At 49.7% G+C, this 22,044-nt stretch overlaps 1 protein-coding gene across 1 annotated transcript in view; it reads left to right on the top strand.

The window, feature by feature from the left end:
• Positions 1 to 22,044, top strand: part of LOC109886576 (steroid hormone receptor ERR2-like) — a 124,726-nt gene that overhangs the window by 80,183 nt on the left and 22,499 nt on the right. Inside the window, exons 4-5 of the mRNA XM_031836777.1 lie at positions 20,704 to 20,817; positions 21,097 to 21,258. Of these exons, the coding sequence (XP_031692637.1) occupies positions 20,704 to 20,817; positions 21,097 to 21,258 (276 nt within the window). The remainder of the gene's footprint in view (positions 1 to 20,703; positions 20,818 to 21,096; positions 21,259 to 22,044) is intronic.

Consider the following 22,044-nt stretch of genomic DNA (forward strand, 5'->3'; position numbering starts at 1 on the left):
TGTTACATTTAACAGCAGGGAGCCTAGTGGTTAGACCTGACCCGTGTTACATTTAACAGCAGGTAGCCTGGTGGTTAGACCTGACCCGTGTTACATTTAACAGCAGGGAGCCTGGTGGTTAGACCTGACCCGTGTTACATTTAACAGCAGGGAGCCTGGTGGTTAGACCTGACCCGTGTTACATTTAACAGCAGGGAGCCTGGTGGTTAGACCTGACCGTGTTACATTTAACAGCAGGGAGCCTGGTGGTTAGACCTGACCCGTGTTACATTTAACAGCAGGGAGCCTGGTGGTTAGACCTGACCCGTGTTACATTTAACAGCAGGGAGCCTGGTGGTTAGACCTGACCCGTGTTACATTTAACAGCAGGGAGCCTAGCTGTTAGACCACCAGAGCTGTTGCCAGAGAATTTAATACACAAACTGCCAAGAACCGTCTCCTCACCAAGGTCTTGACCTGACTGGAGTTTGGCGTCGTAACCAACTTCAGTAGGCAAATGCTCACCTTCGATGGCCACTGGCATCATGGCCACACGGCCCCATGTCGCAAGGATCACAATTCCTGGGAGCTAAAATGTCCCAGTTCTTCCATGGCCTGCCTGTTCACCAGACATGTCACCCATTGAGCAAGTTTGAAAGGTCTAAATTCACATGTACAACAGCATGTTCCAGTTCCCGTCAATATCCAGCAACTTCACAAAGAGGATTGCGGCAACATTCCACAGGCCGCAATCAACAGCCTGATCAACTCAATGCGAAGGAGATGTGTCACGCTGCATGAGGCAAATGGTGGTCACACCAGATACTGACTGGTTTTCTGATCCACACCCCTACCATTTTTTTTACCTATCTGTGACCAACAAATGCATATCTGTATTCTTGCTCATGTGAAATCCATAGATTATGGCCTAATGCATTTATTTAAATTTCCTCATATTTTAAATTGTATTTTATTTATTTTTTCTCAGTCTCTTTATTATTAATATCCCAGTTAATCAAATCAAAATCAAATCAAATGTATTTATAAAGCCCTTCGTACATCAGCTGATATCTCAAAGTGCTGTACAGAAACCCAGCCTAAAACCCCCAAACAGCAAGCAATGCAGGTGTAGAAGCACGGTGGCTAGGAAAAACTCCCTAGAAAAGCCAAACCCTAGGAAGAAACCTAGAGAGGAACCAGGCTATGAAGGTTGGCCAGTCCTCTTCTGGCTGTGCCGGGTGGAGATTATAACAGAACATGGTCAAGATGTTCAAATGTTTATAGATGACCAGCATGGACAAATAATAATAATCACAGTAGTTGTCGAGGGTGCTGCAAGTCAGCACCTCAGGAGTAAATGTCAGTTGGCTTTTCATAGCCGATCATTAAGAGTATCTCTACCGCTCCTGTTGTCTCTAGAGAGTTGAAAACAGCAGGTCTGGGACAGGTAGCACGTCCGGTTAACAGGTCAGGGTTCCATAGCCGCAGGCAGAACAGTTGAAACTGGAGCAGCAGCACGGCCAGGTGGACTGGGGACAGAAAGGAGTCATCATGCCAGGTAGTCCTGAGGCATGGTCCTAGTGCTCAGGTCCTCCGAGAGAGAGAAAGAAAAAGAGAAAGAGAGAATTAGAGAGAGCATACTTAAATTCACGCAGGACACCGGATAAGACAGGAGAAGTACTGCAGATATAACAAATTGGCCCTAGCCCCTGACACAGAAACTACTGCAGCATATATACTGGAGGCTGAGACAGGAGGGGTCAGGAGACACTGTGGGCCCATCCGATGATACCCCCGGACAGGGCCAAACAGGAAGGATATAACCCCACCCACTTTGCCAAAGCACAGCCCCCACACCACTAGAGGGATATCTTCAACCACCAACTTACCGTCCTGAGACAAGGCCGAGTATAGCCCACAAAGATCTCCGCCACGGCAGAACCCAAGGGGGGCGCCAACCCAGACAGGAAGACCACGTCAGTGACTCAACCAACTCAAGTGACACACCCTTCCTAGGGACGGCATGGAAGAGCACCAGTAAGCCAGTGACTCAGCCCCTGTAATAGGGTTAGTGGCAGAGAATCCCAGTGGAGAGAGGGGAACCGGCCAGGCAGAGACAGCAAGGGTGGTTCGTTGCTCCGGAGCCTTTCCGTTCACCTTCACACTCCTGGGCCAGACTACACTCAATCATATGACCCACTGAAGAGATGAGTCTTCAATAAAGACTTAAAGGTTGAGACCGAGTCTGGGTCTCTCACAAGGGTAGGCAGACCATTCCATAAAAATTGAGCTCTATAGGAGAAAGCCCTGCCTCCAGCTGTTTGCTTAGAAATTCTAGGGACAATTAGGAGGCCTGCGTCTTGTGACCGTAGCGTACGTGTAGGTATATATGGCAGGACCAAATTGGAAAGATAGGTAGGAGCAAGCCCATGTAATGCTTTGTAGGTTAGCAGTAAAACTTTGAAATCAGCCCTTGCCTTGACAGGAAGCCAGTGTAGGGAGGCTAGCACTGGAGTAATATAATCACCATTTTTGGTTCTAGTCAGGATTCTAGCAGCCGTATTTAGCACTAACTGAAGTTTATTTAGTGCTTTATCCGGGTAGCCGGAAAGTAGAGCATCGCAGTAGTCTAACCTAGAAGTAACAAAAGCATGGATGAATTTTTCTGCATCATTTTTGGACAGAAAGTTTCAGATTTTTGCAATGTTACATAGATGGAAAAAAGCTGTCCTTGAAACAGTCTTGATATGTTCGTCAAAAGAGAGATCAGGGTCCAGAGTAATGCCGAGGTCCTTCACAGTTATATTTGAGATGACTGTACAGCCATCAATATTATTTGTCAGATTCAACAGAAGATCTCTTTGTTTCTTGGGACCTAGAACAAGCATCTCTATTTTGTCCGAGTTTAAAAGTAGAAAGTTTGCAGCCATTCAATTCCGTATGTCTGAAACACAGGCTTCTAGCGAGGGCAATTTTGAGGCTTCCCCGTGTTTCATTGAAATGTACAGCGGTATGTCATCTGCATAGCAGTGAAAGTTAACATTATGTTTTCGAATGACATCCCCAAGAGGTCAAATATATAGTGAAAATAATCGTGGTCCTAAAACGGAACCTTGAGGAACACCGAGGACAAAGAGGACCGAGGACACAGAGGACAAATCATTCACAGAAACAAACTAATATCTTTCCGACAGACAAGATCTAAACCATGCCAGAACTTGTCCGTGTAGACCAATTTGGGTTTCCATTCTCTCCAAAAGAATGTGGTGATCGATGGTATCAAAAGCAGCACTAAGGTCTAGGAGCATGAGGACAGATGCATAGCCTTGGTCTGGAGTCTGTAATTTGCTTTCTAATGATCATAGTCAGAAGACTTCCAGTTTGGTGTGGTGCCATTTCCGTTCCAATTTTTTGGAATGTTGCTTCAGAACTCGGGTGTTTTCTGTATACCAGGGAGCTAGTTTCTTATGACAAATGTTTTTAGTTTTTAGAGGTGCAACTGCATCTAGGTTACTGCGCAAGGTTCAATTGAGTTCCTCAGTTAGGTGGTTAACTGATTTTTGTCCTCTGACGTCCTTGGGTAGGCAGAGGGAGTCTGGAAGGGCATCAAGGAATCTTTGTGTTGTCTGAGAATTTATAGCACGACTTTTGATGCTCCTTGGTTGGGGTCTGAGCTGATTATTTGTTGTGATTGCAAACGTAATAAAATGGTGGTCCGATAGTCCAGGATTATGAGGAAAAACATTAAGAGCAATTCGGATAGTGACATTGAGTGATAGTGAGTGTCAGTAGTACTAGTAGTGGTCCAACCTGTCTGATGGAGGGACAGTAGTGGTCCAACCTGTCTGATGGAGGGACAGTAGTGGTCCAACCTGTCTGATGGAGGGACAGTAGTGGTCCAACCTGTCTGATGGAGGGACAGTAGTGGTCCAACCTGTCTGATGGAGGGACAGTAGTGGTGGTGGTCCAACCTGTCTGGAGGAGGGACAGTAGTGGTCCAACCTGTCTGATGGAGGGACAGTAGTGGTCCAACCTGTCTGATGGAGGGACAGTAGTGGTCCAACCTGTCTGGAGGAGGGACAATAGTGGTCCAACCTGTCTGATGGAGGGACAGTAGTGGTCCAACCTGTCTGGAGGAAGGACAGTAGTGGTGGTGGTCCAACCTGTCTGGAGGAGGGACAGTAGTGGTCCAACCTGTCTGATGGAGGGACAGTAGTGGTCCAACCTGTCTGGAGGAGGGACAGTAGTGGTGATGGTCCAACCTGTCTGATGGAGGGACAGTAGTGGTCCAACCTGTCTGATGGAGGGACAGTAGTGGTGGTGGTCCAACCTGTCTGATGGAGGGACAGTAGTGGTCCAACCTGTCTGATGGAGGGACAGTAGTGGTGGTGGTCCAACCTGTCTGGTGGAGGGACAGTAGTGGTCCAACCTGTCTGATGGAGGGACAGTAGTGGTGGTGGTCCAACCTGTCTGATGGAGGGACAGTAGTGGTCCAACCTGTCTGATGGAGGGACAGTAGTGGTGGTGGTCCAACCTGTCTGGTGGAGGGACAGTAGTGGTCCAACCTGTCTGATGGAGGGACAGTAGTGGTCCAACCTGTCTGATGGAGGGACAGTAGTGGTGGTGGTCCAACCTGTCCGGTGGAGGGACAGTAGTGGTCCAACCTGTCTGGTGGAGGGACAGTAGTGGTCCAACCTGTCTGGTGGAGGGACAGTAGTGGTCCAACCTTTTTCTTTTTTCTTTTCTTTTTTTTCACCTTTATTTAACCAGGTAGGCTAGTTGAGAACACCTTTATTTAACCAGGTAGGCTAGTTGAGAACACCTTTATTTAACCAGGTAGGCTAGTTGAGAACACCTTTATTTAACCAGGTAGGCTAGTTGAGAACACCTTTATTTAACCAGGTAGGCTAGTTGAGAACACCTTTATTTAACCAGGTAGGCTAGTTGAGAACACCTTTATTTAACCAGGTAGGCTAGTTGAGAACAAGTTCTCATTTGCAACTGCGACCTGGCCAAGATAAAGCATAGCAGTGTGAGCATACAACAAAGAGTTACACATGGAGTAAACAATTAACAAGTCAATAACACAGTAGAAAACAAAGGGGGGGTCTATATACAATGTGTGCAAAAGGCATGAGGAGGTAGGCAAATAATTACAATTTTGCAGATTAACACTGGAGTGATAAATGATCAGATGGTCATGTACATGTAGAGATATTGGTGTGCAGAAGAGCAGAAAAGTAAATTAAAAAAACAGTATGGGGATGAGGTAGGTGAAAAGGGTGGGCTATTTACCAATAGACTATGTACAGCTGCAGCGATCGGTTAGCTGCTCAGATAGCTGATGTTTGAAGTTGGTGAGGGAGATAAAAGTCTCCAACTTCAGCGATTTTTGCAATTCGTTCCAGTCACAGGCAGCAGAGTACTGGAACGAAAGGCGGCCAAATGAGGTGTTGGCTTTAGGGATGATCAGTGAGATACACCTGCTGGAGCGCGTGCTACGGATGGGTGTTGCCATCGTGACCAGTGAGCTGAGATAAGGCGGAGCTTTACCTAGCATAGACTTGTAGATGACCTGGAGCCAGTGGGTCTGGCGACGAATATGTAGCGAGGGCCAGCCGACTAGAGCATACAAGTCGCAGTGGTGGGTGGTATAAGGTGCTTTAGTGACAAAACGGATGGCACTGTGATAGACTGCATCCAGTTTGCTGAGTAGAGTGTTGGAAGCCATTTTGTAGATGACATCGCCGAAGTCGAGGATCGGTAGGATAGTCAGTTTTACTAGGGTAAGCTTGGCGGCGTGAGTGAAGGAGGCTTTGTTGCAGAATAGAAAGCCGACTCTTGATTTGATTTTCGATTGGAGATGTTTGATATGAGTCTGGAAGGAGAGTTTGCAGTCTAGCCAGACACCTAGGTACTTATAGACGTCCACATATTCTAGGTCGGAACCATCCAGTGTGGTGATGCTAGTCGGGCATGCAGGTGCAGGCAGCGACCGGTTGAAAAGCATGCATTTGGTTTTACTAGCGTTTAAGAGCAGTTGGAGGCCACGGAAGGAGTGTTGTATGGCATTGAAGCTTGTTTGGAGGTTAGATAGCACAGGGTCCAAAGACGGGCCGAAAGTATATAGAATGGTGTCGTCTGCGTAGAGGTGGATCAGGGAATCGCCCGCAGCAAGAGCAACATCATTGATATACACAGAGAAAAGAGTCGGCCCGAGAATTGAACCCTGTGGCACCCCCATAGAGACTGCCAGAGGACCGGACAGCATGCCCTCCAATTTGACACACTGAACTCTGTCTGTTAAGTAATTGGTGAACCAGGCAAGGCAGTCATCCGAAAAACCGAGGCTACTGAGTCTGCCGATAAGAATATGGTGATTGACAGAGTCGAAAGCCTTGGCAAGGTCGATGAAGACGGCTGCACAGTACTGTCTTTTATCGATGGCGGTTATGATATCGTTTAGTACCTTGAGTGTGGCTGAGGTGCACCCATGACCGGCTCGGAAACCAGATTGCACAGCGGAGAAGGTACGGTGGGATTCGAGATGGTCAGTGACCTGTTTGTTGACTTGGCTTTCGAAGACCTTAGATAGGCAGGGCAGGATGGATATAGGTCTGTAACAGTTTGGGTCCAGGGTGTCTCCCCCTTTGAAGAGGGGGATGACTGCGGCAGCTTTCCAATCCTTGGGGATCTCAGACGAGATGAAAGAGAGGTTGAACAGGCTGGTAATAGGGGTTGCGACAATGGTGGCAGATAGTTTCAGAAATAGAGGGTCCAGATTGTCAAGCCCAGCTGATTTGTACGGGTCCAGGTTTTGCAGCTCTTTCAGAACATCTGCTATCTGGATTTGGGTAAAGTAGAACCTGGAGAGGCTTGGGCGAGGAGCTGCGGGGGGGGGCGGAGCTGTTGGCCGAGGTTGAAGTAGCCAGGCGGAAGGCATGGCCAGCCGTTGAGAAATGCTTATTGAAGTTTTCGATAATCATGGATTTATCAGTGGTGACCGTGTTACCTAGCCTCAGTGCAGTGGGCAGCTGGGAGGAGGTGCTCTTGTTCTCCATGGACTTCACAGTGTCCCAGAACTTTTTGGAGTTGGAGCTACAGGATGCAAACTTCTGCCTGAAGAAGCTGGCCTTAGCTTTCCTGACTGACTGCGTGTATTGGTTCCGGACTTCCCTGAACAGTTGCATATCACGGGGACTATTCGATGCTATTGCAGTCCGCCAAAGGATGTTTTTGTGCTGGTCGAGGGCAGTCAGGTCTGGGGTGAACCAAGGGCTGTATCTGTCTGATGGAGGGACAGTAGTGGTGGTGGTCCAACCTGTCTGGTGGAGGGACAGTAGTGGTCCAACCTGTCTGGTGGAGGGACAGTAGTGGTCCAACCTGTCTGATGGAGGGACAGTAGTGGTCCAACCTTTCTGGTGGAGGGACAGTAGTGGTGGTGGTCCAACCTGTCTGATGGAGGGACAGTAGTGGTCCAACCTGTCTGGTGGAGGGACAGTAGTGGTCCAACCTGTCTGATGGAGGGACAGTAGTGGTCCAACCTGTCTGATGGAGGGACAGTAGTGGTCCAACCTGTCTGATGGAGGGACAGTAGTGGTCCAACCTGTCTGATGGAGGGACAGTAGTGGTGGTGGTCCAACCTGTCTGGAGGAGGGACAGTAGTGGTCCAACCTGTCTGATGGAGGGACAGTAGTGGTCCAACCTGTCTGATGGAGGGACAGTAGTGGTCCAACCTGTCTGGAGGAGGGACAATAGTGGTCCAACCTGTCTGATGGAGGGACAGTAGTGGTCCAACCTGTCTGGAGGAAGGACAGTAGTGGTGGTGGTCCAACCTGTCTGGAGGAGGGACAGTAGTGGTCCAACCTGTCTGATGGAGGGACAGTAGTGGTCCAACCTGTCTGGAGGAGGGACAGTAGTGGTGATGGTCCAACCTGTCTGATGGAGGGACAGTAGTGGTCCAACCTGTCTGATGGAGGGACAGTAGTGGTGGTGGTCCAACCTGTCTGATGGAGGGACAGTAGTGGTCCAACCTGTCTGATGGAGGGACAGTAGTGGTGGTGGTCCAACCTGTCTGGTGGAGGGACAGTAGTGGTCCAACCTGTCTGATGGAGGGACAGTAGTGGTGGTGGTCCAACCTGTCTGATGGAGGGACAGTAGTGGTCCAACCTGTCTGATGGAGGGACAGTAGTGGTGGTGGTCCAACCTGTCTGGTGGAGGGACAGTAGTGGTCCAACCTGTCTGATGGAGGGACAGTAGTGGTCCAACCTGTCTGATGGAGGGACAGTAGTGGTGGTGGTCCAACCTGTCCGGTGGAGGGACAGTAGTGGTCCAACCTGTCTGGTGGAGGGACAGTAGTGGTCCAACCTGTCTGGTGGAGGGACAGTAGTGGTGGTGGTCCAACCTGTCTGGTGGAGGGACAGTAGTGGTCCAACCTGTCTGGTGGAGGGACAGTAGTGGTCCAACCTGTCTGGTGGAGGGACAGTAGTGGTCCAACCTTTTTCTTTTTTCTTTTCTTTTTTTTTCACCTTTATTTAACCAGGTAGGCTAGTTGAGAACACCTTTATTTAACCAGGTAGGCTAGTTGAGAACACCTTTATTTAACCAGGTAGGCTAGTTGAGAACACCTTTATTTAACCAGGTAGGCTAGTTGAGAACACCTTTATTTAACCAGGTAGGCTAGTTGAGAACACCTTTATTTAACCAGGTAGGCTAGTTGAGAACACCTTTATTTAACCAGGTAGGCTAGTTGAGAACACCTTTATTTAACCAGGTAGGCTAGTTGAGAACAAGTTCTCATTTGCAACTGCGACCTGGCCAAGATAAAGCATAGCAGTGTGAGCATACAACAAAGAGTTACACATGGAGTAAACAATTAACAAGTCAATAACACAGTAGAAAACAAAGGGGGGGTCTATATACAATGTGTGCAAAAGGCATGAGGAGGTAGGCAAATAATTACAATTTTGCAGATTAACACTGGAGTGATAAATGATCAGATGGTCATGTACATGTAGAGATATTGGTGTGCAGAAGAGCAGAAAAGTAAATTAAAAAAACAGTATGGGGATGAGGTAGGTGAAAAGGGTGGGCTATTTACCAATAGACTATGTACAGCTGCAGCGATCGGTTAGCTGCTCAGATAGCTGATGTTTGAAGTTGGTGAGGGAGATAAAAGTCTCCAACTTCAGCGATTTTTGCAATTCGTTCCAGTCACAGGCAGCAGAGTACTGGAACGAAAGGCGGCCAAATGAGGTGTTGGCTTTAGGGATGATCAGTGAGATACACCTGCTGGAGCGCGTGCTACGGATGGGTGTTGCCATCGTGACCAGTGAGCTGAGATAAGGCGGAGCTTTACCTAGCATAGACTTGTAGATGACCTGGAGCCAGTGGGTCTGGCGACGAATATGTAGCGAGGGCCAGCCGACTAGAGCATACAAGTCGCAGTGGTGGGTGGTATAAGGTGCTTTAGTGACAAAACGGATGGCACTGTGATAGACTGCATCCAGTTTGCTGAGTAGAGTGTTGGAAGCCATTTTGTAGATGACATCGCCGAAGTCGAGGATCGGTAGGATAGTCAGTTTTACTAGGGTAAGCTTGGCGGCGTGAGTGAAGGAGGCTTTGTTGCAGAATAGAAAGCCGACTCTTGATTTGATTTTCGATTGGAGATGTTTGATATGAGTCTGGAAGGAGAGTTTGCAGTCTAGCCAGACACCTAGGTACTTATAGACGTCCACATATTCTAGGTCGGAACCATCCAGTGTGGTGATGCTAGTCGGGCATGCAGGTGCAGGCAGCGACCGGTTGAAAAGCATGCATTTGGTTTTACTAGCGTTTAAGAGCAGTTGGAGGCCACGGAAGGAGTGTTGTATGGCATTGAAGCTTGTTTGGAGGTTAGATAGCACAGGGTCCAAAGACGGGCCGAAAGTATATAGAATGGTGTCGTCTGCGTAGAGGTGGATCAGGGAATCGCCCGCAGCAAGAGCAACATCATTGATATACACAGAGAAAAGAGTCGGCCCGAGAATTGAACCCTGTGGCACCCCCATAGAGACTGCCAGAGGACCGGACAGCATGCCCTCCAATTTGACACACTGAACTCTGTCTGTTAAGTAATTGGTGAACCAGGCAAGGCAGTCATCCGAAAAACCGAGGCTACTGAGTCTGCCGATAAGAATATGGTGATTGACAGAGTCGAAAGCCTTGGCAAGGTCGATGAAGACGGCTGCACAGTACTGTCTTTTATCGATGGCGGTTATGATATCGTTTAGTACCTTGAGTGTGGCTGAGGTGCACCCATGACCGGCTCGGAAACCAGATTGCACAGCGGAGAAGGTACGGTGGGATTCGAGATGGTCAGTGACCTGTTTGTTGACTTGGCTTTCGAAGACCTTAGATAGGCAGGGCAGGATGGATATAGGTCTGTAACAGTTTGGGTCCAGGGTGTCTCCCCCTTTGAAGAGGGGGATGACTGCGGCAGCTTTCCAATCCTTGGGGATCTCAGACGAGATGAAAGAGAGGTTGAACAGGCTGGTAATAGGGGTTGCGACAATGGTGGCAGATAGTTTCAGAAATAGAGGGTCCAGATTGTCAAGCCCAGCTGATTTGTACGGGTCCAGGTTTTGCAGCTCTTTCAGAACATCTGCTATCTGGATTTGGGTAAAGTAGAACCTGGAGAGGCTTGGGCGAGGAGCTGCGGGGGGGGGCGGAGCTGTTGGCCGAGGTTGAAGTAGCCAGGCGGAAGGCATGGCCAGCCGTTGAGAAATGCTTATTGAAGTTTTCGATAATCATGGATTTATCAGTGGTGACCGTGTTACCTAGCCTCAGTGCAGTGGGCAGCTGGGAGGAGGTGCTCTTGTTCTCCATGGACTTCACAGTGTCCCAGAACTTTTTGGAGTTGGAGCTACAGGATGCAAACTTCTGCCTGAAGAAGCTGGCCTTAGCTTTCCTGACTGACTGCGTGTATTGGTTCCGGACTTCCCTGAACAGTTGCATATCACGGGGACTATTCGATGCTATTGCAGTCCGCCAAAGGATGTTTTTGTGCTGGTCGAGGGCAGTCAGGTCTGGGGTGAACCAAGGGCTGTATCTGTCTGATGGAGGGACAGTAGTGGTGGTGGTCCAACCTGTCTGGTGGAGGGACAGTAGTGGTCCAACCTGTCTGGTGGAGGGACAGTAGTGGTCCAACCTGTCTGATGGAGGGACAGTAGTGGTCCAACCTTTCTGGTGGAGGGACAGTAGTGGTGGTGGTCCAACCTGTCTGATGGAGGGACAGTAGTGGTCCAACCTGTCTGGTGGAGGGACAGTAGTGGTCCAACCTGTCTGATGGAGGGACAGTAGTGGTCCAACCTGTCTGATGGAGGGACAGTAGTGGTCCAACCTGTCTGATGGAGGGACAGTAGTGGTCCAACCTGTCTGATGGAGGGACAGTAGTGGTGGTGGTCCAACCTGTCTGGAGGAGGGACAGTAGTGGTCCAACCTGTCTGATGGAGGGACAGTAGTGGTCCAACCTGTCTGATGGAGGGACAGTAGTGGTCCAACCTGTCTGGAGGAGGGACAATAGTGGTCCAACCTGTCTGATGGAGGGACAGTAGTGGTCCAACCTGTCTGGAGGAAGGACAGTAGTGGTGGTGGTCCAACCTGTCTGGAGGAGGGACAGTAGTGGTCCAACCTGTCTGATGGAGGGACAGTAGTGGTCCAACCTGTCTGGAGGAGGGACAGTAGTGGTGATGGTCCAACCTGTCTGATGGAGGGACAGTAGTGGTCCAACCTGTCTGATGGAGGGACAGTAGTGGTGGTGGTCCAACCTGTCTGATGGAGGGACAGTAGTGGTCCAACCTGTCTGATGGAGGGACAGTAGTGGTGGTGGTCCAACCTGTCTGGTGGAGGGACAGTAGTGGTCCAACCTGTCTGATGGAGGGACAGTAGTGGTGGTGGTCCAACCTGTCTGATGGAGGGACAGTAGTGGTCCAACCTGTCTGATGGAGGGACAGTAGTGGTGGTGGTCCAACCTGTCTGGTGGAGGGACAGTAGTGGTCCAACCTGTCTGATGGAGGGACAGTAGTGGTCCAACCTGTCTGATGGAGGGACAGTAGTGGTGGTGGTCCAACCTGTCCGGTGGAGGGACAGTAGTGGTCCAACCTGTCTGGTGGAGGGACAGTAGTGGTCCAACCTGTCTGGTGGAGGGACAGTAGTGGTGGTGGTCCAACCTGTCTGGTGGAGGGACAGTAGTGGTCCAACCTGTCTGGTGGAGGGACAGTAGTGGTCCAACCTGTCTGGTGGAGGGACAGTAGTGGTCCAACCTTTTTCTTTTTTCTTTTCTTTTTTTTTCACCTTTATTTAACCAGGTAGGCTAGTTGAGAACACCTTTATTTAACCAGGTAGGCTAGTTGAGAACACCTTTATTTAACCAGGTAGGCTAGTTGAGAACACCTTTATTTAACCAGGTAGGCTAGTTGAGAACACCTTTATTTAACCAGGTAGGCTAGTTGAGAACACCTTTATTTAACCAGGTAGGCTAGTTGAGAACACCTTTATTTAACCAGGTAGGCTAGTTGAGAACACCTTTATTTAACCAGGTAGGCTAGTTGAGAACAAGTTCTCATTTGCAACTGCGACCTGGCCAAGATAAAGCATAGCAGTGTGAGCATACAACAAAGAGTTACACATGGAGTAAACAATTAACAAGTCAATAACACAGTAGAAAACAAAGGGGGGGTCTATATACAATGTGTGCAAAAGGCATGAGGAGGTAGGCAAATAATTACAATTTTGCAGATTAACACTGGAGTGATAAATGATCAGATGGTCATGTACATGTAGAGATATTGGTGTGCAGAAGAGCAGAAAAGTAAATTAAAAAAACAGTATGGGGATGAGGTAGGTGAAAAGGGTGGGCTATTTACCAATAGACTATGTACAGCTGCAGCGATCGGTTAGCTGCTCAGATAGCTGATGTTTGAAGTTGGTGAGGGAGATAAAAGTCTCCAACTTCAGCGATTTTTGCAATTCGTTCCAGTCACAGGCAGCAGAGTACTGGAACGAAAGGCGGCCAAATGAGGTGTTGGCTTTAGGGATGATCAGTGAGATACACCTGCTGGAGCGCGTGCTACGGATGGGTGTTGCCATCGTGACCAGTGAGCTGAGATAAGGCGGAGCTTTACCTAGCATAGACTTGTAGATGACCTGGAGCCAGTGGGTCTGGCGACGAATATGTAGCGAGGGCCAGCCGACTAGAGCATACAAGTCGCAGTGGTGGGTGGTATAAGGTGCTTTAGTGACAAAACGGATGGCACTGTGATAGACTGCATCCAGTTTGCTGAGTAGAGTGTTGGAAGCCATTTTGTAGATGACATCGCCGAAGTCGAGGATCGGTAGGATAGTCAGTTTTACTAGGGTAAGCTTGGCGGCGTGAGTGAAGGAGGCTTTGTTGCAGAATAGAAAGCCGACTCTTGATTTGATTTTCGATTGGAGATGTTTGATATGAGTCTGGAAGGAGAGTTTGCAGTCTAGCCAGACACCTAGGTACTTATAGACGTCCACATATTCTAGGTCGGAACCATCCAGTGTGGTGATGCTAGTCGGGCATGCAGGTGCAGGCAGCGACCGGTTGAAAAGCATGCATTTGGTTTTACTAGCGTTTAAGAGCAGTTGGAGGCCACGGAAGGAGTGTTGTATGGCATTGAAGCTTGTTTGGAGGTTAGATAGCACAGGGTCCAAAGACGGGCCGAAAGTATATAGAATGGTGTCGTCTGCGTAGAGGTGGATCAGGGAATCGCCCGCAGCAAGAGCAACATCATTGATATACACAGAGAAAAGAGTCGGCCCGAGAATTGAACCCTGTGGCACCCCCATAGAGACTGCCAGAGGACCGGACAGCATGCCCTCCAATTTGACACACTGAACTCTGTCTGTTAAGTAATTGGTGAACCAGGCAAGGCAGTCATCCGAAAAAACCGAGGCTACTGAGTCTGCCGATAAGAATATGGTGATTGACAGAGTCGAAAGCCTTGGCAAGGTCGATGAAGACGGCTGCACAGTACTGTCTTTTATCGATGGCGGTTATGATATCGTTTAGTACCTTGAGTGTGGCTGAGGTGCACCCATGACCGGCTCGGAAACCAGATTGCACAGCGGAGAAGGTACGGTGGGATTCGAGATGGTCAGTGACCTGTTTGTTGACTTGGCTTTCGAAGACCTTAGATAGGCAGGGCAGGATGGATATAGGTCTGTAACAGTTTGGGTCCAGGGTGTCTCCCCCTTTGAAGAGGGGGATGACTGCGGCAGCTTTCCAATCCTTGGGGATCTCAGACGAGATGAAAGAGAGGTTGAACAGGCTGGTAATAGGGGTTGCGACAATGGTGGCAGATAGTTTCAGAAATAGAGGGTCCAGATTGTCAAGCCCAGCTGATTTGTACGGGTCCAGGTTTTGCAGCTCTTTCAGAACATCTGCTATCTGGATTTGGGTAAAGTAGAACCTGGAGAGGCTTGGGCGAGGAGCTGCGGGGGGGGGCGGAGCTGTTGGCCGAGGTTGAAGTAGCCAGGCGGAAGGCATGGCCAGCCGTTGAGAAATGCTTATTGAAGTTTTCGATAATCATGGATTTATCAGTGGTGACCGTGTTACCTAGCCTCAGTGCAGTGGGCAGCTGGGAGGAGGTGCTCTTGTTCTCCATGGACTTCACAGTGTCCCAGAACTTTTTGGAGTTGGAGCTACAGGATGCAAACTTCTGCCTGAAGAAGCTGGCCTTAGCTTTCCTGACTGACTGCGTGTATTGGTTCCGGACTTCCCTGAACAGTTGCATATCACGGGGACTATTCGATGCTATTGCAGTCCGCCAAAGGATGTTTTTGTGCTGGTCGAGGGCAGTCAGGTCTGGGGTGAACCAAGGGCTGTATCTGTCTGATGGAGGGACAGTAGTGGTGGTGGTCCAACCTGTCTGGTGGAGGGACAGTAGTGGTCCAACCTGTCTGGTGGAGGGACAGTAGTGGTCCAACCTGTCTGATGGAGGGACAGTAGTGGTCCAACCTTTCTGGTGGAGGGACAGTAGTGGTGGTGGTCCAACCTGTCTGATGGAGGGACAGTAGTGGTCCAACCTGTCTGGTGGAGGGACAGTAGTGGTCCAACCTGTCTGATGGAGGGACAGTAGTGGTCCAACCTGTCTGATGGAGGGACAGTAGTGGTCCAACCTGTCTGATGGAGGGACAGTAGTGGTCCAACCTGTCTGATGGAGGGACAGTAGTGGTGGTGGTCCAACCTGTCTGGAGGAGGGACAGTAGTGGTCCAACCTGTCTGATGGAGGGACAGTAGTGGTCCAACCTGTCTGATGGAGGGACAGTAGTGGTCCAACCTGTCTGGAGGAGGGACAATAGTGGTCCAACCTGTCTGATGGAGGGACAGTAGTGGTCCAACCTGTCTGGAGGAAGGACAGTAGTGGTGGTGGTCCAACCTGTCTGGAGGAGGGACAGTAGTGGTCCAACCTGTCTGATGGAGGGACAGTAGTGGTCCAACCTGTCTGGAGGAGGGACAGTAGTGGTGATGGTCCAACCTGTCTGATGGAGGGACAGTAGTGGTCCAACCTGTCTGATGGAGGGACAGTAGTGGTGGTGGTCCAACCTGTCTGATGGAGGGACAGTAGTGGTCCAACCTGTCTGATGGAGGGACAGTAGTGGTGGTGGTCCAACCTGTCTGGTGGAGGGACAGTAGTGGTCCAACCTGTCTGATGGAGGGACAGTAGTGGTGGTGGTCCAACCTGTCTGATGGAGGGACAGTAGTGGTCCAACCTGTCTGATGGAGGGACAGTAGTGGTGGTGGTCCAACCTGTCTGGTGGAGGGACAGTAGTGGTCCAACCTGTCTGATGGAGGGACAGTAGTGGTCCAACCTGTCTGATGGAGGGACAGTAGTGGTGGTGGTCCAACCTGTCCGGTGGAGGGACAGTAGTGGTCCAACCTGTCTGGTGGAGGGACAGTAGTGGTCCAACCTGTCTGGTGGAGGGACAGTAGTGGTGGTGGTCCAACCTGTCTGGTGGAGGGACAGTAGTGGTCCAACCTGTCTGGTGGAGGGACAGTAGTGGTCCAACCTGTCTGGTGGAGGGACAGTAGTGGTCCAACCTTTTTCTTTTTTCTTTTCTTTTTTTTTTCACCTTTATTTAACCAGGTAGGCTAGTTGAGAACACCTTTATTTAACCAGGTAGGCTAGTTGAGAACACCTTTATTTAACCAGGTAGGCTAGTTGAGAACACCTTTATTTAACCAGGTAGGCTAGTTGAGAACACCTTTATTTAACCAGGTAGGCTAGTTGAGAACACCTTTATTTAACCAGGTAGGCTAGTTGAGAACAAGTTCTCATTTGCAACTGCGACCTGGCCAAGATAAAGCATAGCAGTGTGAGCATACAACAAAGAGTTACACATGGAGTAAACAATTAACAAGTCAATAACACAGTAGAAAACAAAGGGGGGGTCTATATACAATGTGTGCAAAAGGCATGAGGAGGTAGGCAAATAATTACAATTTTGCAGATTAACACTGGAGTGATAAATGATCAGATGGTCATGTACATGTAGAGATATTGGTGTGCAGAAGAGCAGAAAAGTAAATTAAAAAACAGTATGGGGATGAGGTAGGTGAAAAGGGTGGGCTATTTACCAATAGACTATGTACAGCTGCAGCGATCGGTTAGCTGCTCAGATAGCTGATGTTTGAAGTTGGTGAGGGAGATAAAAGTCTCCAACTTCAGCGATTTTTGCAATTCGTTCCAGTCACAGGCAGCAGAGTACTGGAACGAAAGGCGGCCAAATGAGGTGTTGGCTTTAGGGATGATCAGTGAGATACACCTGCTGGAGCGCGTGCTACGGATGGGTGTTGCCATCGTGACCAGTGAGCTGAGATAAGGCGGAGCTTTACCTAGCATAGACTTGTAGATGACCTGGAGCCAGTGGGTCTGGCGACGAATATGTAGCGAGGGCCAGCCGACTAGAGCATACAAGTCGCAGTGGTGGGTGGTATAAGGTGCTTTAGTGACAAAACGGATGGCACTGTGATAGACTGCATCCAGTTTGCTGAGTAGAGTGTTGGAAGCCATTTTGTAGATGACATCGCCGAAGTCGAGGATCGGTAGGATAGTCAGTTTTACTAGGGTAAGCTTGGCGGCGTGAGTGAAGGAGGCTTTGTTGCAGAATAGAAAGCCGACTCTTGATTTGATTTTCGATTGGAGATGTTTGATATGAGTCTGGAAGGAGAGTTTGCAGTCTAGCCAGACACCTAGGTACTTATAGACGTCCACATATTCTAGGTCGGAACCATCCAGTGTGGTGATGCTAGTCGGGCATGCAGGTGCAGGCAGCGACCGGTTGAAAAGCATGCATTTGGTTTTACTAGCGTTTAAGAGCAGTTGGAGGCCACGGAAGGAGTGTTGTATGGCATTGAAGCTTGTTTGGAGGTTAGATAGCACAGGGTCCAAAGACGGGCCGAAAGTATATAGAATGGTGTCGTCTGCGTAGAGGTGGATCAGGGAATCGCCCGCAGCAAGAGCAACATCATTGATATACACAGAGAAAAGAGTCGGCCCGAGAATTGAACCCTGTGGCACCCCCATAGAGACTGCCAGAGGACCGGACAGCATGCCCTCCAATTTGACACACTGAACTCTGTCTGTTAAGTAATTGGTGAACCAGGCAAGGCAGTCATCCGAAAAACCGAGGCTACTGAGTCTGCCGATAAGAATATGGTGATTGACAGAGTCGAAAGCCTTGGCAAGGTCGATGAAGACGGCTGCACAGTACTGTCTTTTATCGATGGCGGTTATGATATCGTTTAGTACCTTGAGTGTGGCTGAGGTGCACCCATGACCGGCTCGGAAACCAGATTGCACAGCGGAGAAGGTACGGTGGGATTCGAGATGGTCAGTGACCTGTTTGTTGACTTGGCTTTCGAAGACCTTAGATAGGCAGGGCAGGATGGATATAGGTCTGTAACAGTTTGGGTCCAGGGTGTCTCCCCCTTTGAAGAGGGGGATGACTGCGGCAGCTTTCCAATCCTTGGGGATCTCAGACGAGATGAAAGAGAGGTTGAACAGGCTGGTAATAGGGGTTGCGACAATGGTGGCAGATAGTTTCAGAAATAGAGGGTCCAGATTGTCAAGCCCAGCTGATTTGTACGGGTCCAGGTTTTGCAGCTCTTTCAGAACATCTGCTATCTGGATTTGGGTAAAGTAGAACCTGGAGAGGCTTGGGCGAGGAGCTGCGGGGGGGGGGCGGAGCTGTTGGCCGAGGTTGAAGTAGCCAGGCGGAAGGCATGGCCAGCCGTTGAGAAATGCTTATTGAAGTTTTCGATAATCATGGATTTATCAGTGGTGACCGTGTTACCTAGCCTCAGTGCAGTGGGCAGCTGGGAGGAGGTGCTCTTGTTCTCCATGGACTTCACAGTGTCCCAGAACTTTTTGGAGTTGGAGCTACAGGATGCAAACTTCTGCCTGAAGAAGCTGGCCTTAGCTTTCCTGACTGACTGCGTGTATTGGTTCCGGACTTCCCTGAACAGTTGCATATCACGGGGACTATTCGATGCTATTGCAGTCCGCCAAAGGATGTTTTTGTGCTGGTCGAGGGCAGTCAGGTCTGGGGTGAACCAAGGGCTGTATCTGTCTGATGGAGGGACAGTAGTGGTGGTGGTCCAACCTGTCTGGTGGAGGGACAGTAGTGGTCCAACCTGTCTGGTGGAGGGACAGTAGTGGTCCAACCTGTCTGATGGAGGGACAGTAGTGGTCCAACCTTTCTGGTGGAGGGACAGTAGTGGTGGTGGTCCAACCTGTCTGATGGAGGGACAGTAGTGGTCCAACCTGTCTGGTGGAGGGACAGTAGTGGTGGTGGTCCAACCTGTCTGGTGGAGGGACAGTAGTGGTCCAACCTGTCTTATGGAGGGACAGTAGTGGTGGTGGTCCAACCTGTCTGATGGAGGGACAGTAGTGGTCCAACCTGTCTGATGGAGGGACAGTAGTGGTGGTGGTCCAACCTGTCTGGAGGAGGGACAGTAGTGGTCCAACCTGTCTGATGGAGGGACAGTAGTGGTCCAACCTGTCTGATGGAGGGACAGTAGTGGTCCAACCTGTCTGGAGGAGGGACAGTAGTGGTCCAACCTGTCTGATGGAGGGACAGTAGTGGTCCAACCTGTCTGGAGGAGGGACAGTAGTGGTGGTGGTCCAACCTGTCTGGAGGAGGGACAGTAGTGGTCCAACCTGTCTGATGGAGGGACAGTAGTGGTCCAACCTGTCTGGAGGAGGGACATTAGTGGTGATGGTCCAACCTGTCTGGTGGAGGGACAGTAGTGGTCCAACCTGTCTGATGGAGGGACAGTAGTGGTGGTGGTCCAACCTGTCTGGTGGAGGGACAGTAGTGGTCCAACCTGTCTGATGGAGGGACAGTAGTGGTCCAACCTGTCTGATGGAGGGACAGTAGTGGTGGTGGTCCAACCTGTCTGGTGGAGGGACAGTAGTGGTGGTGGTCCAACCTGTCTGATGGAGGGACAGTAGTGGTGGTGGTCCAACCTGTCTGGAGGAGGGACAGTAGTGGTGGTGGTCCAACCTGTCTGGTGGAGGGACAGTAGTGGTCCAACCTGTCTGATGGAGGGACAGTAGTGGTGGTGGTCCAACCTGTCTGATGGAGGGACAGTAGTGGTCCAACCTGTCTGATGGGGGGACAGTAGTGGTGGTGGTCCAACCTGTCTGATGGAGGGACAGTAGTGGTCCAACCTGTCTGGTGGAGGGACAGTAGTGGTGGTGGTCCAACCTGTCTGGTGGAGGGACAGTAGTGGTCCAACCTGTCTGATGGAGGGACAGTAGTGGTCCAACCTGTCTGATGGAGGGACAGTAGTGGTCCAACCTGTCTGATGGAGGGACAGTAGTGGTGGTGGTCCAACCTGTCTTGTGGAGGGACAGTAGTGGTGGTGGTCCAACCTGTCTGATGGAGGGACAGTAGTGGTGGTGGTCCAACCTGTCTGGAGGAGGGACAGTAGTGGTGGTGGTCCAACCTGTCTGGTGGAGGGACAGTAGTGGTCCAACCTGTCTGATGGAGGGACAGTAGTGGTGGTGGTCCAACCTGTCTGGAGGAGGGACAGTAGTGGTCCAACCTGTCTGATGGAGGGACAGTAGTGGTGGTGGTCCAACCTGTCTGATGGAGGGACAGTAATGGTCCAACCTGTCTGGTGGAGGGACAGTAGTGGTGGTGGTGCAACCTGTATGATGGAGGGACAGTAGTGGTGGTGGTCCAACCTGTCTGGTGGAGGGACAGTAGTGGTCCAACCTGTCTGGTGGAGGGACAGTAGTGGTGGTGGTCCAACCTGTCTGGTGGAGGGACAGTAGTGGTCCAACCTGTCTGGTGGAGGGACAGTTGTGGTGGTGGTCCAACCTGTCTGATGGAGGGACAGTAGTGGTGGTGATGATGGGTCCAGTTGTCTAACTTTATATTGTCTGACTACCCCAACATAACACTATCAGATCACATTACTGTATATAGTCTAACTACCCCAACATAACACTATCAGATCACATTCCTGTATATAGTGTTATATATAATGGTAGAATTTGATCATATCTTCAGCAGTGTGGATCCTATGCAGAGCAAGTCTCAGGGCTCATACTGAACAGAAGGAGATCACATGAATTTGTACAGTGTATTACATCTCAAGTTTATTGTGAAATTCACATTGATGTTTTTCCTGTGGTTTATTTCCAGGTGTGCGTCTGGATCGCGTGAGGGGAGGAAGACAGAAGTACAAGAGGAGAATGGGGGACACGGAGAACGGGGCCTATCTAGGCCTGACACTCCCCCCTCCTGCCAAAAAGCCATGTGAGTCACAACAATAGTTACTCTTCCTAGTTATGCCTATGTCTGTTCTACATCCCTGGCTATTCCCAACCATCTAACCACACATCTTATCTCTCTCTCTCTCTCTCTCTCTCTCTCTCTCTCTCTCTCTCTCTCTCTCTCTCTCTCTCTCTCTCTCTCTCTCTATTCAATGGGCTTTATTGGCACGGGAAACATATGTTAACGTCTGTCTGTCTGTCTGTCTGCCTCTCTCCCATCCTTCCTTCCTTCCTTCTTTCCTTCCTTCTTTCCCTTCCTCAGTGACAAAGATCGTGTCTCACCTGCTGGTGGTTGAACCAGAGAAGATCTATGCCATGCCAGACCCGACCATGCCAGATGGATACATCAAGGCCCTGACCACTCTGTGTGACCTGGCTGACAGAGAACTGGTGGTCATCATCGGCTGGGCCAAACACATCCCAGGTAGGTCGACTATATTACCAAACCAAACCACTCTAAACACATCCCAGGTAGGTCGACTATATTACCAAACCAAACCACTCCAAACACATCCCAGGTAGGGGACTATATTACCAAACCACTCCAAACACATCCCAGGTAGGGGACTATATTACCAAACCAAACCACTCTAAACACATCCCAGGTAGGGGACTATATTACCAAACCATTCTAAACACATCCCAGGTAGGTCGACTATATTACCAAACCAAACCACTCCAAACACATCCCAGGTAGGTCGACTATATTACCAAACCAAACCACTCTAAACACATCCCAGGTAGGTCGACTATATTACCAAACCACACTAAACACATCCCAGGTAGGTCGACTATATTATCAAACCAAACCACTCTAAACACATCCCAGGTAGGGGACTATATTACCAAACCAAACCACTCTAAACACATCCCAGATAGGGGACTATATTACCAAACCAAACCACTCTAAACACATCCCAGGTAGGTCAACTATATTACCAAACCAAACCACTCTAAACACATCCCAGGTAGGTCGACTATATTACCAAACCAAACCACTCCGAACACATCCCAGGTAGGTCGACTATATTACCAAACCACCCCAAACACATCCCAGGTAGGGAACTATATTACCAAACCACTCCAAACACATCCCAGGTAGGGGACTATATTACCAAACCACTCCAAACACATCCCAGGTAGGGGACTATATTACCAAACCAAACCACTCCGAACACATCCCAGGTAGGTCGACTATATTACCAAACCA

Source organism: Oncorhynchus kisutch, linkage group LG12, assembly GCF_002021735.2.
Source record: "Oncorhynchus kisutch isolate 150728-3 linkage group LG12, Okis_V2, whole genome shotgun sequence".
Lineage (NCBI taxonomy): Eukaryota > Metazoa > Chordata > Actinopteri > Salmoniformes > Salmonidae > Oncorhynchus > Oncorhynchus kisutch.